General features: G+C 50.7%; 1 protein-coding gene across 1 annotated transcript in view; it reads left to right on the top strand.

The window, feature by feature from the left end:
• The first annotated feature begins 335 nt into the window (after positions 1-335).
• The window catches only part of LOC121530827 (transketolase-like), a 37,829-nt gene continuing 11,054 nt past the window's right edge, over positions 336-27,110 (top strand). Inside the window, exons 1-8 of the mRNA XM_045207009.1 lie at positions 336-645; positions 9,677-9,794; positions 10,143-10,256; positions 11,125-11,222; positions 12,390-12,581; positions 12,783-12,910; positions 13,651-13,847; positions 14,648-14,812. Coding sequence (XP_045062944.1) covers positions 539-645; positions 9,677-9,794; positions 10,143-10,256; positions 11,125-11,222; positions 12,390-12,581; positions 12,783-12,910; positions 13,651-13,847; positions 14,648-14,812 — 1,119 coding nt within the window. The 5' untranslated portion in view covers positions 336-538. The remainder of the gene's footprint in view (positions 646-9,676; positions 9,795-10,142; positions 10,257-11,124; positions 11,223-12,389; positions 12,582-12,782; positions 12,911-13,650; positions 13,848-14,647; positions 14,813-27,110) is intronic.

The following is a 27,110-nucleotide window of genomic DNA, read 5'->3' as shown; positions in this document are numbered from 1 at the left end:
ATGAACCTGTCCTTCCATCTTTGGAGGATGCATGCACTCAAAGACTTGGCCTCTATTGGTTGACCTAGACAACTATAGGCTACTCATGATGTATTGCTTGTTGTTGTTTTTTGCTTTTGATGCGCTTTGAGATAGTTATGAAAAGCGCTATATGCATTTAATAAATAATAATAATAATAATTATTATTATATTGCAGCTAAAAATAAATAAAAAAAAGTTACACGTACGTCCTGACGTTTCATCACGCAGGCTACGTTGTGTCGAGCGTGGTGGAACGAGAATGCGCCTCAACCAATGAAAACGTGTGTTGGACGCAGCCGCCCCGCCCTGTTCCATGTGCGGCGGCGAGGGTGGTTGAATATAAAACCGTCTCTCTCCGTCGGTTGTATTCCTCGGTTACAGCGTCCCTCAAATGCTCAGATAGTTTGGCGAGTTGACACATAGTTGAATAAATATCACTTGAACCGACACAGAAGCTGTGCAGCTCTTCAAACACAGAGTGCTTGTCATTTACCAAGCGGTCTCCATTACTCTACCATGACTAGCTACCATAAACCCGACGAGAAGACGCTGCAGGGCCTGAAAGACATCGCTAACAAGCTGCGGATCAACTCTGTCAAGGCGACATGCGCCTCCAACTCCGGGTAAGTTTAAACGTAAAAAGGAACCAGTTTATGAACGTTGCGTAATGTAGCTAACTAGCTAACATCAGACGTTGAACCGAACGGGGCTGCAGTGACAGTTGATCTCAAATTTGATGACTTTGTTACTTTGAGTTTTTTTGGAATTAAATTTAAAGTATGCAAAAAAAAAATCCAAAAATGTTTTGGGTGGTTTGACACTTTATTCAGACAGTAATGAGATGGAGAGACAGGCAAATGGGAGAAACGGTTGGAAGAAGGGATTGATCCCAGTTCTCCGTGTGTTACCACTACACCAAGGCTCTGCACATGAAACTATAATTACATTTTACATATTTAGCAGACGCTCTTATCCAGAGCGACTTACAGTTAGTGACTGCATACATTTGTAAGTCGCTCTGGATAAGAGCGTCTGCTAAATGATGTAAATGTAAATACATTTTCATACTGGTCCCCCGTGGGAAACGAACCAACAACCCTGGCGTTGCAAGCGCCATGCTCTACCAACTGAGCTACAGGGGACTATAATATTAATGGTTGATGGCTGTGGGTAACCAAATCATAGAATGCAGTCTCTTTGTCTATAGACTGTTTTCAAGATAAGGACACAAACACTTTGTTTTTTGGGTGAACTATCTCTTTTAAAATAAGGATGGAATAAAATCCTGTTTGCTTTCCAGGAGGGTTGGCCACCCCTGATCTGTTTCCCAGGTGTTTGGTGTTGGAAAATGAATAATGGACGAGTGTGTTTGGGGGTTTAGAAATATCCCTTTTGTCCCAAATGAACTGTTCTCTCTTTTAAGCTTGGAATTTCCTTAGTCACGGACTAACGCAGCTGCAGGGATATTGATCTAAATAATTACATTGGGCTTCTCTCTCATTGCAGAGAAGTATTCAAGCCAAGTCGAACTACACTTTTCTCACCATTATTGCCACATTACAGAAGTGCTTCGTTCTCAACATGACATTCTGAACGTGTCTGTCACTGAGTGGGAAAAGAAAGAGACACTAATGTGGTTTTATGTGCCCGAAATTGCACCCTATTCCCTATGTAGGCTAGTGCATTGATTTGGACCCGGACCCATTTCAACGAGACCTTTTATTGCCAAGATGCCTATATACAGAATAGGGTGCCATTTGTTACGTATGACCTGCATTCTGTTAGTGTGTGTGTTTGGGAAAGAAGGGGACACTACTGAAGGGCTACAAAATAAGTTGTCACCATCGAAGGGTAACTTTGTGTCAGCCCAGAGCAGCTCTAGCCAGTCTGTCTGCTGTCGTGATGCCAACTCCTTGGCACTATGGAGTTGGTAAGAGCGCAAACAGATCTGGGATCAGGCTAAAGCAACTCCACTGTTCCTAAGAATAAAATGTAGTTCTCTCCTCTGTTACAAAGATGCAGATTCCTCTGAACTCATGAGACAGTATCTATCCAGGCCAAGTGTTTCCTGGTTACAACATTGGGTATATAAACCTCACCTGTGGCTTAGATAAGGGCCAGTCTTTCACTTAAACAATGAGGAGGAGGAGGAGGAGGAGGAGCCAGAAAGATTGAGGAAATTGTCATCTTATAAACTGAAAAGAAGCTATAAGCAAACTTCCTCCTTAACGTCTATGATCATTATTTTCAAGTATGAAGACCAACCTGTTTTTGTGATCACTTCCTGGTCTGTCAGAGATGCCCAGTTGTCCACATCAACAGTATCCAGCACTGATTCTGCACAGGTTCACTTTCCTGGTTAGATAACGTAAGCTGCCTGCGCTTAAATAAATACCACACACGGGTTAAATCGGTCTAGCCTACTTCCCAAATATAGGCCTAGATTAGGAATAGAATATTGATCAGGAAGTTGAATAGGCCTAGGCTACCGTTAACCGAATCATTGATTTTATTACGGACTACTACAATACTAATAGAAAATAAAATAATAAAAAGCTGTATCTTATTATATAGCTCGCTTATCTTGCACCTTTTCAGTTTATTATGGGTAAATCCATTTGAGTTCAATCCCTTTTTGACAGCATCCCCTTTTTGGTTTAAACAATGTTCCGTACATGCTTGCCCATGGAAGAAGTGGTCAAAAAGTGACTTTGGACCTGAATGCCAAAACATTCAGGTGATAAAGGTGCTTAAAGTTGATCCATTTTGCATACCTCACCACACCATGAGACACCCATGGCTTCATCACTGGAAAAGAGAAACTGTTGCGTTTTGTCATTTTTAAAAGCTTCAAATAATTTAACAGTCATTTTTTAACCTTAAACGTCAATTATCTAAACGCGTAAACTCCGATTTTTGTTTTGTCTTTTTCTTCTTCATATTCACGTTATTAGATGGGCTATTTCCTGGTGAAACTTCCTCCATGTATTGTTTTCAGTAATAAATGTCACCTACCCAATGAGACCACCTCAGAGCAGGCTCAACTTGCCCCGCTCCTTTAGCCTAAACAATGGGTCCTCTGTGGCCCCTCTTCAGTTAAGACAGACTGTTTTTGTCACTTCCTGGTATTCAGACAGTTGCCCACAAGGAAAACACAACCTGATAAACCATGATTCCCTTCCAGGGAAGGTTTAGTCCTTTCTTAGAGAAATGAAGAGTAGCCTATTATAGAAGTATGTTTTCAATGTTCGCTACATTGCTAGATGGTTTGTACTGAATGACACGTTTTCCCCAAAACGGAGCGCATTGTTCTTCAACAGCCTTTTGGGGTACGTTTTCTCCTGTGTGGTGGGTTTGGTCTGATCAATATAGGTATGACCATCTGAAACTCGTCCATCACAACATATATGAAATGGGCCACCATAATAACGACGCCTCAACTGGTCCTTCTGGACAGTACCGTTTCCGTTCACTTCCACGTTGTACACCGTTCTGTCGTTACTGAACGCAAGCCTGGTCTACCACACTAGTTTTTCATCATTTATTTAAATTTTTTGTCATTCAGCAGACGCTCTTATCCAGAGCGACTTACAGGAGCAATTAGGGTTAAGTGCCGTGCTTAAGGGCACATCGACAGATTTTTCACCTAGTCGGCTCAGGGATTAGAACCAGCGACCTTTCGGTTACTGGTACAAAGCTCTTAACCACTAAGCTATCTGCTATATGTCTGGAGACTTTATTGGTGGTCTTCCACACAGACGTATGGACTGCTATATCTTTTTTATTTTTATATAGCACGTCTTTTTATTTTAGCTGAAAATCGATATAAATGTAAACTAGAAAGCGTAATTATCCTAAAGAATTTCTTCTGTTGTCAAAGTATTTAGTGGGAACTTTGACTATACTTTTCTGTTACAGCAGGTTTCTGACACTGGAAGATCATCTTGGGGGTAAATGGTTGAAATGGCACGCTGTTGTAGTTTTAATGTTGAATGCCAGTGACTGTTTGAATGATATAATGTGTAGATAACACTACTAGCAGCTCGTCCCAAATGGCGTCCTTATGGGCCCCCCCGTCGAAGGTAACGCACTATAAAGAGAACGGCCGTTTGGGACGCAGCCCACGCGCTCCACTGACTGTCCCCATAGGGAGTGGAGTGTTGACATGTTCAGGTTATCAGGAAGTAGATATGCTGTTGGTCAACAACGCATGAGATTACAGGAAGTAGCGACACTATTAGTCAACAATGCATGTTTTTTTTTTTTTTCTTCAAAACTGCCAGATCTTGCAATATTCTGAACCACCACTGCTCTTAGCAAATAACTGTGTTGCAACACTGCTTGGCTTTTCTGTGGAGATTCTGTGGTATGAGGCCTCTGTCTCCATCATGACGTTCAGGTATTTCATGCTTGTGCTCAGTGTTCTCTTTCCTGGGAAAATATACAGTGAACTCCAAGTGTTGGGGCCGTAATGTTTTGACTCTGAACTCCAGTGCTTTGGATTTGAAATGATACAGTGACTATGAGGTTAAAGTGCAGACTGTCAGATTTAATTTGAGGGTATTTTCATCCATATCGGGTGAACCGTTTAGAAATGTTTGTACTTAGTCCCCCCATTTTAGGGGACCCAAAAGTACATTGGGGAAAAAAAGTATTTATTCAGCCACCAATTGTGCAAGTTCTCCCACTTAAAAAGATGAGAGGCCTGTAATTTATCATAGGTACACGTCAACTATGACAGACAAAATGAGAGAATTTTTTCCAGAAAATCACATTGTAGGACTTTTAATGAATTTATTTGCAAATTATGGTGGAAAATAAATAAGTATTTGGTCAATAACAAAAGTTTCTCAATACTTTGTTATATACCCTTTGTTGGCAATGACACAGGTCAAACGTTTTCTGTAAGTCTTCACTAGGTTTTCACACACTGTTGCTGGTATTTTGGCCCATTCCTCCATGCAGATCTCCTCTAGAGCAGTGATATTTTGGGGCTGTCGCTGGGCAACACGGACTTTCAACTCCCTCCAAAGATTTTCTATGGGGTTGAGATCTGGAGACTGGGTAGGCCACTCCAGGACCTTGAAATGCTTCTTACGAAGCCACTCCTTCGTTGCCCGGGCGGTGTGTTTGGGATCATTGTCATGCTGAAAGACCCAGCCACATTTCATCTTCAATGCCCTTGCTGATGGAAGGAGGTTTTCACTCAAAATCTCACGATACATGGCCCCATTCATTCTTTCCTTTACACGGATCAGTCGTCCTGGTCCCTTTGCAGAAAAACAGCCCCAAAGCATGATGTTTCCACCCCCATGCTTCACAGTAGGTATGGTGTTCTTTGGATGCAACTCAGCATTCTTTGTCCTCCAAACACGACGAGTTGAGTTTTTACCAAAAAGTTCTATTTTGGTTTCATCTGACCATATGACATTCTCCCAATCCTCTTCTGGATCATCCAAATGCACTCTAGCAAACTTCAGACGGGCCTGGACATGTACTGTCTTAAGCAGGGGGACACGTCTGGCACTGCAGGATTTGAGTCCCTGGTGGCGTAGTATGTTACTGATGGTAGGCTTTGTTACTTTGGTCCCAGCTCTCTGCAGGTCATTCACTAGGTCCCCCCGTGTGGTTCTGGGATTTTTGCTTGTGATCATTTTGACCCCACAGGGTGAGATCTTGCGTGGAGCCCCAGATCGAGGGAGATTATCAGTGGTCTTGTATGTCTTCCATTTCCTAATAATTGCTCCCACAGTTGATTTTCTTCAAACCAAGCTGCTTACCTATTGCAGATTCAGTCTTCCCAGCCTGGTGCAGGTCTACAATTTTGTTTCTGGTGTCCTTTGACAGCTCTTTGGTCTTGGCCATAGTGGAGTTTGGAGTGTGACTGTTTGAGGTTGTGGACAGGTGTCTTTTATACTGATAACAAGTTCAAACAGGTGCCATTAATACAGGTAACGAGTGGAGGACAGAGGAGCCTCTTAAAGAAGAAGTTACAGGTCTGTGAGAGCCAGAAACCTTGCTTGTTTGTAGGTGACCAAATACTTATTTTCCACCATAATTTGCAAATAAATTCATAAAAAATCCTACAATGTGATTTTCTGGATTTTTTTTCTCTCAATTTGTCTGTCATAGTTGACGTGTACCTATGATGAAAATTACAGGCCTCTCATCTTTTTAAGTGGGAGAACTTGCACAATTGGTGGCTGACTAAATACTTTTTTCCCCCACTATTGGTACAAATTCACTTGTGTAGTAATGTATTTGGTCCCATATTCATAGCACGCAACGACTACATTAAGCTTGTGACTCTACAAATTTGTTGGATGCATTTGCTGTTTGTTTTGGTTGTGTTTCAGATTATTTTGTGCCCAATAGAAATGAATGGTAAATAATATATTGTCATTTCGGAGTCACTTAGTGGCAAGAAAAAGTATGTGTCATAACATTTTATTTAATCTTCACCCAAGTCACGACAATAGACAGTGTGCTTAAACTAATAACACACAAATTATTGTATTTTTCTTGTCTATATTGAATACATCATTTAAACATTCACAGTGTAGGTTGGAAAACTATGTGAACCCCTTGGCTAATGACTTCTCCAAAAGCAAATTGGAGTCATAAAAAACTCAAAAAATGTGAGTGTGCTATTCACAAGAAGCATTGCCTGATGTGAACCATTCCTTGAACAAAAGAGATCTCAGAAGACCTAAGATTAAGAATGGTTGACTTGCATAAAGCTGGAAAGGGTTACAAAAGTATCTCTAAAAGCCTTGATGTTCATCAGTCCACGGTAAGGCGAATAGTCTATAAATGGAGAAAGTTCAACACTGTTGCTGCTCTCCCTAGGAGCGGCCGTCCTGCAGAGATGACTGCAAGAGCACAGCGCAGAACGCTCAACGAGGTTAAGAAGAATCCCAGAGTGCCAGCTAAATACTCACAGAGCTAACATCTCTGTTGACGAGTCTACGATACGTAAAACACTAAACAAGAATGGTGTTCATGGGAGGACACCACGGAAGAAGCCTTTGCTGTCCAAAAAAACCCCATTGCTGCACGTCTGAAGTTCGTGAAAGAGCAGCTGGATGTTCCACAGCGCTACTGGCAAAATATTCTGTGGACAGATTAAACTAAAGTTGAGTTGTTTGGAAGGAACACACAGCACTATGTGTGGAGAAAAAAAGGCACAGCACACCAACATCAAAACCTCATCCCAACTGTAAAGTATGGTGGAGGGAGCATCATGGTTTGGGGCTGCTTTGCTGCCTCAGGGCCTGGACAGCTTGCTATCATCGACGGAAAAATGAATTCCCAAGTTTATGAAAGCCTTAGATTCACCTGCAAAAGGTCATCTGTCCGCGAAATGACTCAACAGGACAACGACCCAAAACCCAGAAGTAAATCAACATTTACATTTTAGTCATTTAGCAGACGCTCTTATCCAGAGCGACTTACAGTTAGTGAATACATATATATATATATATATTTTTTTTTTAACTGGCCCCCCGTGGGAAACGAACCCACAACCCTGGCGTTGCAAACGCCATGCTCTATCAACTGAGCTACATCCCTGCCGGCCATTCCCTCCCCTACCCTGGACGACGCTGGGCCAATTGTGCGCCGCCCATGAGTCTCCCGGTCGCGGCCGGCTGCGACAGAGCCTGGATTCGAACCAGGATCTCTAGTGGCACAGTTAGCACTGCGATGCAGTGCCTTAGACCACTGCGCCACTCGGGAGACTTACGGAATGGCTTCAACAGAGGAAAATACGCCTTCTGGAGTGGCCCAGTCAGAGTCCCGACCTCCTGGCCCAGTCAGAGTCCCGACCTCCTGGCCCAGTCAGAGTCCCGACCTCCTGGCCCAGTCAGAGTCCCGACCTCCTGGCCCAGTCAGAGTCCCGACCTCCTGGCCCAGTCAGAGTCCCGACCTCAACCCGATTTTTGAGATGCTGTGGCGTGACCTCGAACAGGTTCACACCAGACATCCCAAGAATATTGCTGAACTGAACAGTTTTATAAAGAGGAATGTTCCATAATTCCTCCTGACCGTTGTTCAGGTCTGATCCGCAACTACAGAAACCGTTTGGTCGAGGTTATTGCTGCCAAAAGAGGGTCAACCAGTTATTAAATCCAAGGGTTCCCAAACCTTTCCCACCCTGTGCTGTGAATGTTTACAGTGTGTTCAACAAACGTATAATTGTGTTATTAGTTTTTAAGCAGACTGTATGTCTGTTGTTGTCACTTAGAGGAAGATCAGATCAAATTGTATGACCCAATTTATGCAGATATCCAGGTAATTCCAAAGGGTTCACATACTTTTTCTTGCCACTGTATATTGTGAATAAGAATAGAATTTGTTTCTAAACACTTCTACATTAATGTGGACGCTACCATGGTTACGGATAATCCTAAATGAATTGTGAAATGTTAACTTTCTCACTGGTGGTGGGAGTGTCCTGGTCTGGTGGTGGGAGTGTCCTGGTCTGGTGGTGGGAGTGTCCTGGTCTGGTGGTGGGAGTGTCATGGTCTGGTGGTGGGAGTGTCATGGTCTGGTGGTGGGAGTGTCCTGGTCTGGTGGTGGGAGTGTCATGGTCTGGTGGTGGGAGTGTCATGGTCTGGTGGTGGGAGTGTCCTGGTCTGGTGGTGGGAGTGTCCTGGTCTGGTGGTGGGAGTGTCCTGGTCTGGTGGTGGGAGTGTCCTGGTCTGGTGGTGGGAGTGTCATGGTCTGGTGGTGGGAGTGTCATGGTCTGGTGGTGGGAGTGTCATGGTCTGGTGGTGGGAGTGTCCTGGTCTGGTGGTGGGAGTGTCCTGGTCTGGTGGTGGGAGTGTCATGGTCTGGTGGTGGGAGTGTCCTGGTCTGGTGGTGGGAGTGTCCTGGTCTGGTGGTGGGAGTGTCCTGGTCTGGTGGTGGGAGTGTCCTGGTCTGGTGGTGGGAGTGTCCTGGTCTGGTGGTGGGAGTGTCCTGGTCTGGTGGTGGGAGTGTCCTGGTCTGGTGGTGGGAGTGTCATGGTCTGGTGGTGGGAGTGTCATGGTCTGGTGGTGGGAGTGTCATGGTCTGGTGGTGGGAGTGTCCTGGTCTGGTGGTGGGAGTGTCCTGGTCTGGTGGTGGGAGTGTCCTGGTCTGGTGGTGGGAGTGTCCTGGTCTGGTGGTGGGAGTGTCCTGGTCTGGTGGTGGGAGTGTCATGGTCTGGGGCTGCATGAGTGCTGCCGGCACTGGGGAGCTACAGTTCATTGAGGGAACCATGAATGCCAACATGTACTGTGACATACTGAAGCAGAGCATGATCCCCCTCCCTTCGGAGACTGGGCCGCAGGGCAGTATTCCAACATGATAACGACCCCAAACACACCTCCAAGACGACCACTGCCTTGCTAAAGAAGCTGAGGGTGAAGGTGATGGACTGGCCAAGCATGTCTCCAGACCTAAACCCTATCCATTTTAGAAAAGGGCTGTAACGTAACAAAATGTTGAAAGTCGAGGCGTTTTGAATACTTTCCGAATGCACTGTACATGCAACTATAACGTGAGTGGTTTGTGTTCCCATTAACAGCTGGTTGTGATGTGAGCGTTCACTAACAGACTGCCCTGTCTCCCCTCTGGTTGTGATGTGACCGTTCACTAACAGACTGCCCTGTCTCTCTCCCCTCTAACCAGTCACCCCACCACATGTTGCAGTGCAGCAGAGCTCATGTCGGTGCTGTTCTTCCATACGATGCGTTACAAAGCCACGGACCCACGCAACCAGTGCAATGACCGCTTCGTACTGTCTAAGGTGATCCTGCTATGCGCACTCACTCCATACACACTCACTCCCCCCCCCCACATACATACTCACTCCATACACACTCACTCACTCCCCCCCACACACTCACTCACTCCCCCCCCACATACTCACTCACTCCCCCCCACATACTCACTCCATACACACTTACATGCCCCCCCACACTCCTCACTCCCCCCCACACTCACTCCACACACTTACATGCCCCCCCCCCACACACTCACTCACTCTCTACACACACGGTTCACCTGTCAAGGGTTCTCTTTCAATTGCACTACATTTCCCATGCTCCCCTCGGTGTCGTGTACTGTGTTCTGATTGGCTGCTGTGTTCCTCCAGGGTCATGCTGCACCAATCCTGTACGCTGCCTGGGCGGAGGCGGGCTTTGTGAAGGAGGCTGAGCTGGTCAACCTGAGGAAGCTCGACTCTGACCTGGAGGGTCACCCCACACCTGTAAGTAACCCCCACACCTGTAAGTAACCCCCACACCTGTAAGTAACCCCCACACCTGTAAGTAACCCCCACACCTGTAAGTCAACCCCCCACACCTGTAAGTAACCCCCACACCTGTAAGTAACCCCCCACACCTGTAAGTAACCCCCACACCTGTAAGTAACCCCCACACCTGTAAGTAACCCCCACACCTGTAAGTAACCCCCACACCTGTAAGTAACCCCCACACCTGTAAGTAACCCCCCACACCTGTAAGTAACCCCCACACCTGTAAGTAACCCCCACACCTGTAAGTAACCCCCACACCTGTAAGTAACCCCCACACCTGTAAGTAACCCCCACACCTGTAAGTAACCCCCACACCTGTAAGTAACCCCCACACCTGTAAGTAACCCCCCACACCTGTAAGTAACCCCCACACCTGTAAGTAACCCCACACCTGTAAGTAACCCCACACCTGTAAGTAACCCCACACCTGTAAGTAACCCCCACACCTGTAAGTAACCCCCACACCTGTAAGTAACCCCCACACCTGTAAGTAACCCCCACACCTGTAAGTAACCCCCACACCTGTAAGTAACCCCCACACCTGTAAGTAACCCCCACACCTGTAAGTAACCCCCACACCTGTAAGTAACCCCCACACCTGTAAGTAACCCCCACACCTGTAAGTAACCCCCACACCTGTAAGTAACCCCACTGTACTGAAAAGTTGTTCATTTAGGTTCAAAACGGAAGAAAACTGACAAACGGGACGGGACTACCTTGTGTTTCCAATAGTTGCAAGATGTTTTGAAACGTTTTCAGTGGTGTGCCCTCATGAACGTGGTCCAGCTCAGGTTTGATTTAACTCTTGACTGTTCTACAGAAACTGGAGTTTGTTGACGTGGCAACGGGGTCTCTGGGACAGGGTCTGGGGGCCGCCTGTGGGATGGCTTACACCGGGAAACACTTCGACAAGTCCAGGTACACACACACACACACACACACACACACACAGTCAAAGGTTTTGCACACACCTACTCATTCATTTTTTTACTATTTTCTACATTGTAGAATAATATTGAAGACATCCAAACTATGAAATAACACAAATGGAATCGTGTAGTAACCAACAAAGTGTTAAACAAATCAAAATATATTTTATATTTGAGATTCTTCAAATAGCCACCCTTTGCCTTGATGACAGCTTTGCACACTCTTGGCATTCTCTCAACCTGCTTATATAAAATATATTTTGATTTGTTTAACACTTTTTTTTGGTTACTACATGATTCCATATGTGTTATTTCATAGTTTTGATGTCTTCACTATTATTCTACAATGTAGAAAATAGTTTTAAAAAATGAATGAGTAGGTGTGTGCAAAACCTTTGACTGGTAGTGTATGTCCTCCAAAGCCTTAACGCTATCCCTCAAAGCACCTCTTACATTTTACATTTTAGTCATTTAGCAGACGCTCTTATCCAGAGCGACTTACAGTTAGTTAGTGAGTGCATACATGTTTCATACTGACCCCCCCGTGGGAAACTAACCCACAACCCTGGCGTTGCAAGCGCCACGATCTACCAACTGATTGTTCTCGGAAGGTTAAGGTTCACCCACAGAGGGTGTTGACAGTTTGAAAGAGCCTTGTGTACTCTTTCTGAACAGAGAGCAGTAATTCTTTAACGTTTGGCAAATATATTTCAATATATCAGGCGTGCTGCAGCGCCTCCAGAACCCGACGATTCTGTAATAAAATAAATGAAGTGCAACGCTGGTGAGATTAGTCGATCAGAGCAGAGAGGGAGGGAGAGATCATAGAAATCTAAGAGAGGTACAGGCACTTCTCAAACAGCCACGCGTTGCTCTCAAACATAAGTAACAATGTTGCGCAAACCATAAACCAGGACTGGCACAACCCGAATCAACTCTTAGAATATCAGGCCCGGGCTGAGAATCTACTTTTACCGGATCCGGCCAAATAGGTTCCGGAAACAAAACAGTCCAAAACGGAGAGAGGTGCAGGATCTGGCTAAAATTAAGCACTGTAACTGCTGTTGCCGTCTTGAACATGTCTCTTGTTAAAGTGAATTTCTTGAGAATGAGAGTAATCTGTTTTTATGAAAATGTAATTTCTCTCCGTCCCTAGTTACCGTGTGTACTGTCTGCTGGGTGATGGGGAGTGTTCGGAGGGGGCTGTCTGGGAAGCCATGGCGTTTGGTTCCTACTACAACCTGGATAACCTGGTGGCTATTATAGACGCTAACCGCCTGGGACAGAGTGAAGCTGCTCCTCTCAAACACGACATGGACGTGTACCGCAAACGCTGCGAAGCATTTGGGTCTGTACCCTCTCTCTGTGTCTCTCTCTGTGTCTCTGTGTCTCTCTGTGTCTCTCTGTGTCTGTCTCTCTCCCTCTCCTCCAGTCTTATTCAGTCTGTCTTCCGTACTGCCCCGCCCTTCCTTTAATTCTTGAACTCTGTGTAGGTGGAACACCCATGTGTGGTTTGTGTGTGTGTAACCCGGTCTTTCTCCATGTGTAGGTGGAACACGTATGTGGTGGATGGTCATGACGTTGAGGAGCTGTGTAAAGCTCTGTGGCAGGCCCAGCAGGTGAAGGGGAAACCCACTATGATCATAGCCAAGACCTTCAAGGGCAGAGGACTCAAAGGTATGGGAGAGACTGGGGAAGCAGAGGTCTGGGGAAGCAGAGGAGAGACTGGGGAAGCAGAGGAGAGACTGGGGAAGCAGAGGTATGGGGGAGCAGAGGTCTGGGAGAGACTGGGGAAGCAGAGGTCTGGGAGAGACTGGGGAAGCAGAGGAGAGACTGGGGAAGCAGAGGTATGGGGGAGCAGAGGTCTGGGAGAGACTGGGGAAGCAGAGGTCTGGGAGAGACTGGGGAAGCAGAGGAGAGACTGGGGAAGCAGAGGTCTGGGAGAGACTGGGGAAGCAGAGGAGAGACTGGGGAAGCAGAGGTCTGGGAGAGACTGGGGAAGCAGAGGAGAGACTGGGGAAGCAGAGGAGAGACTGGGGAAGCAGAGGAGAGACTGGGGAAGCAGAGGAGAGACTGGGGAAGCAGAGGTCTGGGAGAGACTGGGGAAGCAGAGGAGAGACTGGGGAAGCAGAGGAGAGACTGGGGAAGCAGAGGAGAGACTGGGGAAGCAGAGGAGAGACTGGGGAAGCAGAGGAGAGACTGGGGAAGCAGAGGAGAGACTGGGGAAGCAGAGGAGAGACTGGGGAAGCAGAGGAGAGACTGGGGAAGCAGAGGTGTGGGAGAGACTTTTTTTTTTACTCTGTATTGTTGGTTAAGGGCTCATAAGCATTTCAAGGTAAGGTCTGCACCTGTTGTATTCCGTGTGTGACTGATAAATTAATACATGACCAAATCATCTGTTGATTGGTGTTCTCCAGGCATTGAAGATATGCTTAACTGGCACGGCAAGCCCATGCCTAAGGACCGGGCCGAGGAGGCGATTAAAGACCTGGAGGCTCAGATTCAGAACCCCAACAAGACCATCTCCCCCGAGCTACCCAACGAAGATACCGCCCCCGCTGACCTTTCACCTATCAGCCTGCCCTCCCCACCTAACTACAAGATGGGGGATAAGGTGAACACACACACCACAGAGAGAGACACACACACACACACACACACACCACAGAGAGAGACACACACACACACCACAGAGACACACACACACACCACAGAGACAAACACACACACACACACACACACCACAGAGAGAGACACACACACACACACACCACAGAGACAAACACACACACACACACACACCACAGAGAGAGACACACACACACACACCACAGAGACAAACACACACACACACACACACACCACAGAGAGAGACACACACACACACACCACAGAGACAAACACACACACACACACACCACAGAGAGAGACACACACACCCACACACACACACACACCACAGAGAGAGACACACACACACACACCACAGAGAGAGACACACACACACACACACCACAGAGACAAACACACACACACACACACACACACCACAGAGGGAGAGACACACACACACACACACACCACAGAGAGACACACACACACACACACCACAGAGAGACACACACACACACACACCCACACCACAGAGAGAGACACACACACACACACACACACACCACAGAGAGAGAGACACACACACACACACACACACACACACCACAGAGAGAGACACACACACACACACACCACAGAGAGAGACACACACACACACACACACACACACACACCACAGAGAGAGACACACACACACACACACACACCACAGAGAGAGACACACACACACACCACAGAGAGACACACACATTCCGCAGAGAGGTGGATCACGGTTAACCCCTCTCCTCTTCCCCCCCCCAGGTGGCTACTCGTAAGGCGTATGGTGTGGCCCTGGCTAAACTGGGTCAGTCCAGTCAGAGAGTGGTGGCTCTGGACGCTGACATGAAGAACTCGACCTTCTCTGAGATGTTCCACAAGGCCTACCCTGAACGCTTCATCGAGTGCTTCATCGCTGAACAGAACATGGTGAGATGGATGGATGGATGTAGGGATGGATGGATGGATGTAGGAGGGAAGGGAACAGACTGGGGAGGAGGAGGGAGGAAGAACATGGTGAGACTGGGGAGGAGGAGGAGGAAGAACATGGTGAGACTGGGGAGGAGGAGGGAGGAAGAACATGGTGAGACTGGGGAGGAGGAGGGAGGAAGAACATGGTGAGACTGGGGAGGAGGAGGGAGGAAGAACATGGTGAGACTGGGGAGGGGGAGGAGGAAGAACATGGTGAGACTGGGGAGGAGGAGGGAGGAAGAACATGGTGAGACTGGGGAGGAGGAGGGAGGAAGAACATGGTGAGACTGGGGAGGAGGAGGGAGGAAGAACATGGTGAGACTGGGGAGGAGGAGGGAGGAAGAACATGGTGAGACTGGGGAAGAGGAGGGAGGAAGAACATGGTGAGACTGGGGAAGAGGAGGGAGGAAGAACATGGTGAGACTGGGGAGGAGGAGGGAGGAAGAACATGGTGAGACTGGGGAAGAGGAGGGAGGAAGAACATGGTGAGACTGGGGAGGAGGAAGAACATGGTGAGACTGGGGAGGGGGAGGAGGAAGAACATGGTGAGACTGGGGAGGAGGAGGAGGAAGAACATGGTGAGACTGGGGAGGAGGAGGGAGGAAGAACATGGTGAGACTGGGGAGGAGGAGGGAGGAAGAACATGGTGAGACTGGGGAGGAGGAGGGAGGAAGAACATGGGGAGGGAGGAAGAACATGGTGAGACTGGGGAGGAGGAGGAGGAAGAACATGGTGAGACTGGGGAGGGGGAGGGGGAGGAGGAAGAACATGGTGAGACTGGGGAGGAGGAGGGAGGAAGAACATGGTGAGACTGGGGAGGGAGGAAGAACATGGTGAGACTGGGGAGGGAGGAAGAACATGGTGAGACTGGGGAGGAGGAAGAACATGGTGAGACTGGGGAGGGGGAGGAGGAAGAACATGGTGAGACTGGGGAGGAGGAAGAACATGGTGAGACTGGGGAGGAGGAAGAACATGGTGAGACTGGGGAGGAGGAAGAACATGGTGAGACTGGGGAGGAGGAGGGAGGAAGAACATGGTGAGACTGGGGAGGAGGAGGAGGAAGAACATGGTGAGACTGGGGAGGGGGAGGAGGAAGAACATGGTGAGACTGGGGAGGAGGAGGGAGGAAGAACATGGTGAGACTGGGGAGGAGGAGGGAGGAAGAACATGGTGAGACTGGGGAGGAGGAGGGAGGAAGAACATGGTGAGACTGGGGAGGAGGAGGAGGAAGAACATGGTGAGACTGGGGAGGGGGAGGAGGAAGAACATGGTGAGACTGGGGAGGAGGAGGGAGGAAGAACATGGTGAGACTGGGGAGGGAGGAAGAACATGGTGAGACTGGGGAGGAGGAAGAACATGGTGAGACTGGGGAGGGGGAGGAGGAAGAACATGGTGAGACTGGGGAGGAGGAGGGAGGAAGAACATGGTGAGACTGGGGAAGAGGAGGGAGGAAGAACATGGTGAGACTGGGGAGGAGGAGGGAGGAAGAACATGGTGAGACTGGGGAGGGAGGAAGAACATGGTGAGACTGGGGAGGAGGAAGAACATGGTGAGACTGGGGAGGAGGAAGAACATGGTGAGACTGGGGAGGGGGAGGAGGAAGAACATGGTGAGACTGGGGAGGAGGAGGGAGGAAGAACATGGTGAGACTGGGGAGGAGGAGGGAGGAAGAACATGGTGAGACTGGGGAGGAGGAGGGAGGAAGAACATGGTGAGACTGGGGAGGGAGGAAGAACATGGTGAGACTGGGGAGGAGGAGGGAGGAAGAACATGGTGAGACTGGGGAGGAGGAGGGAGGAAGAACATGGTGAGACTGGGGAGGAGGAGGGAGGAAGAACATGGTGAGACTGGGGAGGGAGGAAGAACATGGTGAGACTGGGGAGGGGGAGGAGGAAGAACATGGTGAGACTGGGGAGGAGGAGGGAGGAAGAACATGGTGAGACTGGGGAGGAGGAAGAACATGGTGAGACTGGGGAGGGAGGAAGAACATGGTGAGACTGGGGAGGGGGGAGGAGGAAGAACATGGTGAGACTGGGGAGGAGGAGGGAGGAAGAACATGGTGAGACTGGGGAGGAGGAAGAACATGGTGAGACTGGGGAGGGGGAGGAGGAAGAACATGGTGAGACTGGGGAGGGGGAGGAGGAAGAACATGGTGAGACTGGGGAGGGGGAGGAGGAAGAACATGGTGAGACTGGGGAGGGGGAGGAGGAAGAACATGGTGAGACTGGGGAGGGGGGAGGAGGAAGAACATGGTGAGACTGGGGAGGAGGAGGGAGGAAGAACATGGTGAGACTGGGGAAGAGGAGGGAGGAAGAACATGGTGAGACTGGGGAAGAGGAGGGAGGAAGAACATGGTGAGACTGGGGAGGAGGAGGGAGGAAGAACATGGTGAGACTGGGGAGGAGGAGGGAGGAAGAACATGGTGAGACTGGGGAAGAGGAGGGAGGAAGAACATGGTGAGACTGGGGAGGAGGAAGAACATGGTGAGACTGGGGAGGGGGAGGGAGGAAGAACATGGTGAGACTGGGGAGGAGGAGGGAGGAAGAACATGGTGAGACTGGGGAGGAGGAGGGAGGAAGAACATGGTGAGACTGGGGAGGAGGAGGGAGGAAGAACATGGTGAGACTGGGGAGGAGGAGGGAGGAAGAACATGGTGAGACTGGGGAGGAGGAGGGAGGAAGAACATGGTGAGACTGGGGAGGAGGAGGGAGGAAGAACATGGTGAGACTGGGGAAGAGGAGGGAGGAAGAACATGGTGAGACTGGGGAGGAGGAGGGAGGAAGAACATGGTGAGACTGGGGAGGAGGAGGGAGGAAGAACATGGTGAGACTGGGGAGGAGGAGGGAGGAAGAACATGGTGAGACTGGGGAGGAAGAGGGAGGAAGAACATGGTGAGACTGGGGAGGAGGAGGGAGGAAGAACATGGTGAGACTGGGGAGGGAGGAAGAACATGGTGAGACTGGGGAGGAGGAAGAACATGGTGAGACTGGGGAGGAGGAGGAAGAACATGGTGAGACTGGGGAGGAGGAGGGAGGAAGAACATGGTGAGACTGGGGAGGAGGAGGAAGAACATGGTGAGACTGGGGAAGAGGAGGGAGGAAGAACATGGTGAGACTGGGGAGGAGGAGGGAGGAAGAACATGGTGAGACTGGGGAGGAGGAGGGAGGAAGAACATGGTGAGACTGGGGAGGAGGAAGAACATGGTGAGACTGGGGAGGAGGAAGAACATGGTGAGACTGGGGAGGAGGAAGAACATGGTGAGACTGGGGAGGAGGAGGGAGGAAGAACATGGTGAGACTGGGGAGGAGGAAGAACATGGTGAGACTGGGGAGGGGGAGGAGGAAGAACATGGTGAGACTGGGGAGGAGGAAGAACATGGTGAGACTGGGGAGGGGGAGGAGGAAGAACATGGTGAGACTAGGGAGGAGGAAGAACATGGTGAGACTGGGGAGGGGGAGGAGGAAGAACATGGTGAGACTGGGGAAGAGGAGGGAGGAAGAACATGGTGAGACTGGGGAGGAGGAAGAACATGGTGAGACTGGGGAGGGGGAGGAGGAAGAACATGGTGAGACTGGGGAGGGGGGGAGGAAGAACATGGTGAGACTGGGGGAGGAGGAGGGAGGAAGAACATGGTGAGACTGGGGAGGAGGAGGGAGGAAGAACATGGTGAGACTGGGGAGGGGGGAGGGAGGAAGAACATGGTGAGACTGGGGAGGAGGAGGGAGGAAGAACATGGTGAGACTGGGGAGGAGGAGGGAGGAAGAACATGGTGAGACTGGGGAGGAGGAGGGAGGAAGAACATGGTGAGACTGGGGGAGGGGGGAGGAGGAAGAACATGGTGAGACTGGGGAGGAGGAGGGAGGAAGAACATGGTGAGACTGGGGAGGAGGAGGGAGGAAGAACATGGTGAGACTGGGGAGGAGGAGGGAGGAAGAACATGTTGAGACTGGGGAGGAGGAGGGAGGAAGAACATGGTGAGACTGGGGAGGGAGGAAGAACATGGTGAGACTGGGGAGGAGGAGGAGGAAGAACATGGTGAGACTGGGGAGGGGGAGGAGGAAGAACATGGTGAGACTGGGGAGGAGGAGGGAGGAAGAACATGGTGAGACTGGGGAGGAGGAGGGAGGAAGAACATGGTGAGACTGGGGAGGGAGGAAGAACATGGTGAGACTGGGGAGGAGGAGGGAGGAAGAACATGGTGAGACTGGGGAGGAAGAGGGAGGAAGAACATGGTGAGACTGGGGAGGAGGAGGGAGGAAGAACATGGTGAGACGGGGGAGGGAGGAAGAACATGGTGAGACTGGGGGAGGAGGAAGAACATGGTGAGACTGGGGAGGGGGAGGAGGAAGAACATGGTGAGACTGGGGAGGAGGAGGGAGGAAGAACATGGTGAGACTGGGGAAGAGGAGGGAGGAAGAACATGGTGAGACTGGGGAGGAGGAGGGAGGAAGAACATGGTGAGACTGGGGAAGAGGAGGGAGGAAGAACATGGTGAGACTGGGGAGGAGGAGGGAGGAAGAACATGGTGAGACTGGGGAGGGAGGAAGAACATGGTGAGACTGGGGAGGAGGAGGGAGGAAGAACATGGTGAGACTGGGGAAGAGGAGGGAGGAAGAACATGGTGAGACTGGGGAGGAGGAGGGAGGAAGAACATGGTGAGACTGGGGAGGGAGGAAGAACATGGTGAGACTGGGGAGGAGGAAGAACATGGTGAGACTGGGGAGGGGGGAGGAGGAAGAACATGGTGAGACTGGGGAGGGGGAGGGAGGAAGAACATGGTGAGACTGGGGAGGGAGGAAGAACATGGTGAGACTGGGGAAGAGGAGGGAGGAAGAACATGGTGAGACTGGGGAAGAGGAGGGAGGAAGAACATGGTGAGACTGGGGAGGAGGAGGGAGGAAGAACATGGTGAGACTGGGGAGGGAGGAAGAACATGGTGAGACTGGGGAGGGAGGAAGGACATGGTGAGACTGGGGAGGAGGAGGGAGGAAGAACATGGTGAGACTGGGGAGGGAGGAAGAACATGGTGAGACTGGGGAGGGAGGAAGAACATGGTGAGACTGGGGAGGAGGAGGGAGGAAGAACATGGTGAGACTGGGGAGGGAGGAAGAACATGGTGAGACTGGGGAGGGAGGAAGAACATGGTGAGACTGGGGAGGAGGAGGGAGGAAGAACATGGTGAGACTGGGGAGGGGGAGGAGGAAGAACATGGTGAGACTGGGGAAGAGGAGGGAGGAAGAACATGGTGAGACTGGGGAGGAGGAAGAACATGGTGAGACTGGGGAGGAGGAGGAGGAAGAACATGGTGAGACTGGGGAGGAGGAGGAGGAAGAACATGGTGAGACTGGGGAGGGGGAGGGAGGAAGAACATGGTGAGACTGGGGAGGAGGAGGGAGGAAGAACATGGTGAGACTGGGGAGGAGGAGGGAGGAAGAACATGGTGAGACTGGGGAGGAGGAGGGAGGAAGAACATGGTGAGACTGGGGAGGAGGAGGGAGGAAGAACATGGTGAGACTGGGGAGGAGGAGGGAGGAAGAACATGGTGAGACTGGGGAGGAGGAGGGAGGAAGAACATGGTGAGACTGGGGGAGGGGGAGGAGGAAGAACATGGTGAGACTGGGGAGGAGGAGGGAGGAAGAACATGGTGAGACTGGGGAGGAGGAGGGAGGAAGAACATGGTGAGACTGGGGAGGAGGAAGAACATGGTGAGACTGGGGAGGGGGAGGAGGAAGAACATGGTGAGACTGGGGAGGAGGAAGAACATGGTGAGACTGGGGAGGGGGGAGGAGGAAGAACATGGTGAGACTGGGGAGGAGGAAGAACATGGTGAGACTGGGGAGGGGGAGGAGGAAGAACATGGTGAGACTGGGGAAGAGGAGGGAGGAAGAACATGGTGAGACTGGGGAGGAGGAAGAACATGGTGAGACTGGGGAGGGGGAGGAGGAAGAACATGGTGAGACTGGGGAGGAGGAGGGAGGAAGAACATGGTGAGACTGGGGAGGGGGAGGGAGGAAGAACATGGTGAGACTGGGGAGGAGGAGGGAGGAAGAACATGGTGAGACTGGGGAGGAGGAGGGAGGAAGAACATGGTGAGACTGGGGAGGAGGAGGGAGGAAGAACATGGTGAGACTGGGGAGGGGGAGGAGGAAGAACATGGTGAGACTGGGGAGGAGGAGGAGGAAGAACATGGTGAGACTGGGGAGGAGGAGGGAGGAAGAACATGGTGAGACTGGGGAGGAGGAGGGAGGAAGAACATGTTGAGACTGGGGAGGAGGAGGGAGGAAGAACATGGTGAGACTGGGGAGGGAGGAAGAACATGGTGAGACTGGGGAGGAGGAGGAGGAAGAACATGGTGAGACTGGGGGAGGGGGGGGAGGAAGAACATGGTGAGACTGGGGAGGAGGAGGGAGGAAGAACATGGTGAGACTGGGGAGGAGGAGGGAGGAAGAACATGGTGAGACTGGGGAGGGAGGAAGAACATGGTGAGACTGGGGAGGAGGAGGGAGGAAGAACATGGTGAGACTGGGGAGGAAGAGGGAGGAAGAACATGGTGAGACTGGGGAGGAGGAGGGAGGAAGAACATGGTGAGACTGGGGGAGGGAGGAAGAACATGGTGAGACTGGGGAGGAGGAAGAACATGGTGAGACTGGGGGAGGAGGAAGAACATGGTGAGACTGGGGAGGAGGAGGGAGGAAGAACATGGTGAGACTGGGGAAGAGGAGGGAGGAAGAACATGGTGAGACTGGGGAGGAGGAGGAGGAAGAACATGGTGAGACTGGGGAAGAGGAGGGAGGAAGAACATGGTGAGACTGGGGAGGAGGAGGGAGGAAGAACATGGTGAGACTGGGGGGGGGAGGAAGAACATGGTGAGACTGGGGAGGAGGAGGGAGGAAGAACATGGTGAGACTGGGGAAGAGGAGGGAGGAAGAACATGGTGAGACTGGGGAGGAGGAGGGAGGAAGAACATGGTGAGACTGGGGAGGGAGGAAGAACATGGTGAGACTGGGGAGGAGGAAGAACATGGTGAGACTGGGGAGGGGGAGGAGGAAGAACATGGTGAGACTGGGGAGGGGAGGGAGGAAGAACATGGTGAGACTGGGGAGGGAGGAAGAACATGGTGAGACTGGGGAAGAGGAGGGAGGAAGAACATGGTGAGACTGGGGAAGAGGAGGGAGGAAGAACATGGTGAGACTGGGGAGGAGTGGGAGGAAGAACATGGTGAGACTGGGGGGGGAGGAAGAACATGGTGAGACTGGGGAGGGAGGAAGAACATGGTGAGACTGGGGAGGAGGAGGGAGGAAGAACATGGTGAGACTGGGGAGGGAGGAAGAACATGGTGAGACTGGGGAGGGAGGAAGAACATGGTGAGACTGGGGAGGAGGAGGGAGGAAGAACATGGTGAGACTGGGGAGGGAGGAAGAACATGGTGAGACTGGGGAGGGAGGAAGAACATGGTGAGACTGGGGAGGAGGAGGGAGGAAGAACATGGTGAGACTGGGGAGGAGGAGGGAGGAAGAACATGGTGAGACTGGGGAGGAGGAGGGAGGAAGAACATGGTGAGACTGGGGAGGAGGAGGGAGGAAGAACATGGTGAGACTGGGGAGGAGGAGGGAGGAAGAACATGGTGAGACTGGGGAGGAGGAGGGGGAAGAACATGGTGAGACTGGGGAGGAGGAAGAACATGGTGAGACTGGGGAGGAGGAGGGAGGAAGAACATGGTGAGACTGGGGAAGAGGAGGGAGGAAGAACATGGTGAGACTGGGGAGGAGGAGGGAGGAAGAACATGGTGAGACTGGGGAGGAGGAAGAACATGGGTGAGACTGGGGAGGAGGAGGGAGGAAGAACATGGTGAGACTGGGGAGGAGGAGGGAGGAAGAACATGGTGAGACTGGGGAGGGAGGAAGAACATGGTGAGACTGGGGAGGAGGAGGGAGGAAGAACATGGTGAGACTGGGGAGGAGGAGGGAGGAAGAACATGGTGAGACTGGGGAAGAGGAGGGAGGAAGAACATGGTGAGACTGGGGAGGGAGGAAGAACATGGTGAGACTGGGGAGGAGGAGGGAGGAAGAACATGGTGAGACTGGGGAGGGAGGAAGAACATGGTGAGACTGGGGAGGAGGAGGGAGGAAGAACATGGTGAGACTGGGGAGGAGGAGGGAGGAAGAACATGGTGAGACTGGGGAAGAGGAGGGAGGAAGAACATGGTGAGACTGGGGAGGAGGAGGGAGGAAGAACATGGTGAGACTGGGGAGGAGGAAGAACATGGTGAGACTGGGGAGGAGGAGGGAGGAAGAACATGGTGAGACTGGGGAGGAGGAGGGAGGAAGAACATGGTGAGACTGGGGAGGAGGAGGGAGGAAGAACATGGTGAGACTGGGGAGGAGGAGGGAGGAAGAACATGGTGAGACTGGGGAGGAGGAGGGAGGAAGAACATGGTGAGACTGGGGAGGAGAAAGAACATGGTGAGACTGGGGAAGGAGGAGGGAGGAAGAACATGGTGAGACTGGGGGAGGAGGAGGGAGGAAGAACATGGTGAGACTGGGGAGGAGGAGGGAGGAAGAACATGGTGAGACTGGGGAGGGAGGAAGAACATGGTGAGACTGGGGAGGAGGAGGGAGGAAGAACATGGTGAGACTGGGGAGGAGGAGGGAGGAAGAACATGGTGAGACTGGGGAGGAGGAGGGAGGAAGAACATGGTGAGACTGGGGAGGAGGAGGAGGAAGAACATGGTGAGACTGGGGAGGGGGGAGGAGGAAGAACATGGTGAGACTGGGGAGGAGGAGGGAGGAAGAACATGGTGAGACTGGGGGAAGAGGAGGGAGGAAGAACATGGTGAGACTGGGGAGGAGGAGGGAGGAAGAACATGGTGAGACTGGGGAGGAGGAGGGAGGAAGAACATGGTGAGACTGGGGAGGAGGAGGGAGGAAGAACATGGTGAGACTGGGGAGGAGGAGGAGGAAGAACATGGTGAGACTGGGGAGGGGGGAGGAGGAAGAACATGGTGAGACTGGGGAGGAGGAGGGAGGAAGAACATGGTGAGACTGGGGAAGAGGAGGGAGGAAGAACATGGTGAGACTGGGGAGGGAGGAAGAACATGGTGAGACTGGGGAGGAGGAGGGAGGAAGAACATGGTGAGACTGGGGAGGAGGAAGAACATGGTGAGACTGGGGAGGAGGAAGAACATGGTGAGACTGGGGAGGAGGAGGGAGGAAGAACATGGTGAGACTGGGGAGGAGGAGGAGGAAGAACATGGTGAGACTGGGGAGGAGGAGGAGGAAGAACATTGATCCTGATTTGATATCCCCTCCAATCACAACGATTATCCAAATATTGTAACTGTCATTTTTTTTCTCTCTCCACACAACACGTTGGTATCTAGTTGCTAAGCAACCGTTTTTTGTTTGTCCAGACGAAACCAGTCTGTCAAAAGTTGCTCGCTCACTTCTAAATTGTCAAACTAAATACATACTGCAATTTCAACCTCAAAACCGCTTTGCTTTGAATTTAAACCTAAAAATACAAGAACTTGCCTGGCTAACAGCAAAATCTTTGACTTTGTAATAATTCTAATTACATTTGAGGTCATGGAATATATTATTTCCAACAACCAATGAGCAACCCCGCCCTAAATACAGCGCATATTGAGATTTGAGATTTGCCGAAAACCCAGACTCTTTGGCAATGACATGGAGAGTGGCATGTTGGCTGAAGAGACTGATACCAGATTAGGTCTACCCTTTAGTCTCTGGTAAAGGCCCCATAGTGTTAGGAGACTGAGACCAGATTAGGTCTCTGGTAAAGGCCCCATAGTGTTAGGAGACTGAGACCAGATTAGGTCTCTGGTAAAGGCCCCATAGTGTTAGGAGACTGAGACCAGATTAGGTCTCTGGTAAAGGCCCCATAGTGTTAGGAGACTGAGACCAGATTAGGTCTCTGGTAAAGGCCCCATAGTGTTAGGAGACTGAGACCAGATTAGGTCTCTGGTAAAGGCCCCATAGTGTTAGGAGGCCCCATAGTGTTAGGAGGCCCCATAGTGTTAGGAGGCCCCATAGTGTTAGGAGGCCCCATAGTGTTAGGAGGCCCCATAGTGTTAGGAGGCCCCATAGTGTTAGGAGGCCCCATAGTGTTAGGAGACTGATACCAGATTAGGGCTACCCTTTAGTCTCTGGTAAAGGCCCCATAGTATTAGGGAGACTGAGACCAGATTAGGTCTCTGGTAAAGGCCCCATAGTGTTAGGAGACTGAGACCAGATTAGGTCTCTGGTAAAAGGCCCCATAGTGTTAGGGGAGACTGAGACCAGATTAGGTCTCTGGTAAAGGCCCCATAGTGTTAGGAGACTGAGACCAGATTAGGTCTCTGGTAAAGGCCCCATAGTGTTAGGAGACTGAGACCAGATTAGGTCTCTGGTAAAGGCCCCATAGTGTTAGGAGACTGAGACCAGATTAGGTCTCTGGTAAAGGCCCCATAGTGTTAGGGAGACCAGATTAGGTCTCTGGTAAAGGCCCCATAGTGTTAGGAGACTGAGACCAGATTAGGTCTCTGGTAAAAGGCCCCATAGTGTTAGGGAGACTGAGACCAGATTAGGTCTCTGGTAAAGGCCCCATAGTGTTAGGGAGACTGAGACCAGATTAGGTCTCTGGTAAAGGCCCCATAGTGTTAGGAGGCCCCATAGTGTTAGGAGGCCCCATAGTGTTAGGAGGCCCCATAGTGTTAGGAGGCCCCATAGTGTTAGGAGACTGATACCAGATTAGGGCTACCCTTTAGTCTCTGGTAAAGGCCCCATAGTATTAGGAGACTGAGACCAGATTAGGTCTCTGGTAAAGGCCCCATAGTGTTAGGAGACTGAGACCAGATTAGGTCTCTGGTAAAGGCCCCATAGTGTTAGGAGACTGAGACCAGATTAGGTCTCTGGTAAAGGCCCCATAGTGTTAGGAGACTGATACCAGATTAGGTCTACCCTTTAGTCTCTGGTAAAGGCCCCATAGTGTTAGGAGACTGAGACCAGATTAGGGCTACCCTTTAGTCTCTGGTAAAGGCCCCATAGTGTTAGGAGACTGAGACCAGATTAGGTCTCTGGTAAAGGCCCCATAGTGTTAGGAGACTGAGACCAGATTAGGTCTCTGGTAAAGGCCCCATAGTGTTAGGAGACTGAGACCAGATTAGGCTACCCTTTAGTCTCTGGTAAAGGCCCCATAGTGTTAGGAGACTGAGACCAGATTAGGTCTCTGGTAAAGGCCCCATAGTGTTAGGAGACTGAGACCAGATTAGGTCTCTGGTAAAGGCCCCATAGTGTTAGGAGACCAGATTAGGTCTCTGGTAAAGGCCCCATAGTGTTAGGAGACTGAGACCAGATTAGGTCTCTGGTAAAGGCCCCATAGTGTTAGGAGACTGAGACCAGATTAGGTCTCTGGTAAAGGCCCCATAGTGTTAGGAGACTGAGACCAGATTAGGTCTCTGGTAAAGGCCCCATAGTGTTAGGAGGCCCCATAGTGTTAGGAGGCCCCATAGTGTTAGGAGGCCCCATAGTGTTAGGAGGCCCCATAGTGTTAGGAGACTGATACCAGATTAGGGCTACCCTTTAGTCTCTGGTAAAGGCCCCATAGTATTAGGAGACTGAGACCAGATTAGGTCTCTGGTAAAGGCCCCATAGTGTTAGGAGACTGAGACCAGATTAGGTCTCTGGTAAAGGCCCCATAGTGTTAGGAGACTGAGACCAGATTAGGTCTCTGGTAAAGGCCCCATAGTGTTAGGAGACTGATACCAGATTAGGTCTACCCTTTAGTCTCTGGTAAAGGCCCCATAGTGTTAGGAGACTGAGACCAGATTAGGGCTACCCTTTAGTCTCTGGTAAAGGCCCCATAGTGTTAGGAGACTGAGACCAGATTAGGTCTCTGGTAAAGGCCCCATAGTGTTAGGAGACTGAGACCAGATTAGGTCTCTGGTAAAGGCCCCATAGTGTTAGGAGACTGAGACCAGATTAGGGCTACCCTTTAGTCTCTGGTAAAGGCCCCATAGTGTTAGGGAGACTGAGACCAGATTAGGTCTCTGGTAAAGGCCCCATAGTGTTAGGAGACTGAGACCAGATTAGGTCTCTGGTAAAGGCCCCATAGTGTTAGGGAGACTGAGACCAGATTAGGTCTCTGGTAAAGGCCCCATAGTGTTAGGAGACTGAGACCAGATTAGGTCTCTGGTAAAGGCCCCATAGTGTTAGGAGACTGAGACCAGATTAGGTCTCTGGTAAAGGCCCCATAGTGT

The sequence above is a fragment of the Coregonus clupeaformis genome, chromosome 24 (assembly GCF_020615455.1).
Source record: "Coregonus clupeaformis isolate EN_2021a chromosome 24, ASM2061545v1, whole genome shotgun sequence".
Taxonomy (NCBI): Eukaryota; Metazoa; Chordata; class Actinopteri; order Salmoniformes; family Salmonidae; genus Coregonus; species Coregonus clupeaformis.
Note: the sequence above shows the minus strand (reverse complement) of the source record. Positions and strands in the feature narration are given on the sequence as shown.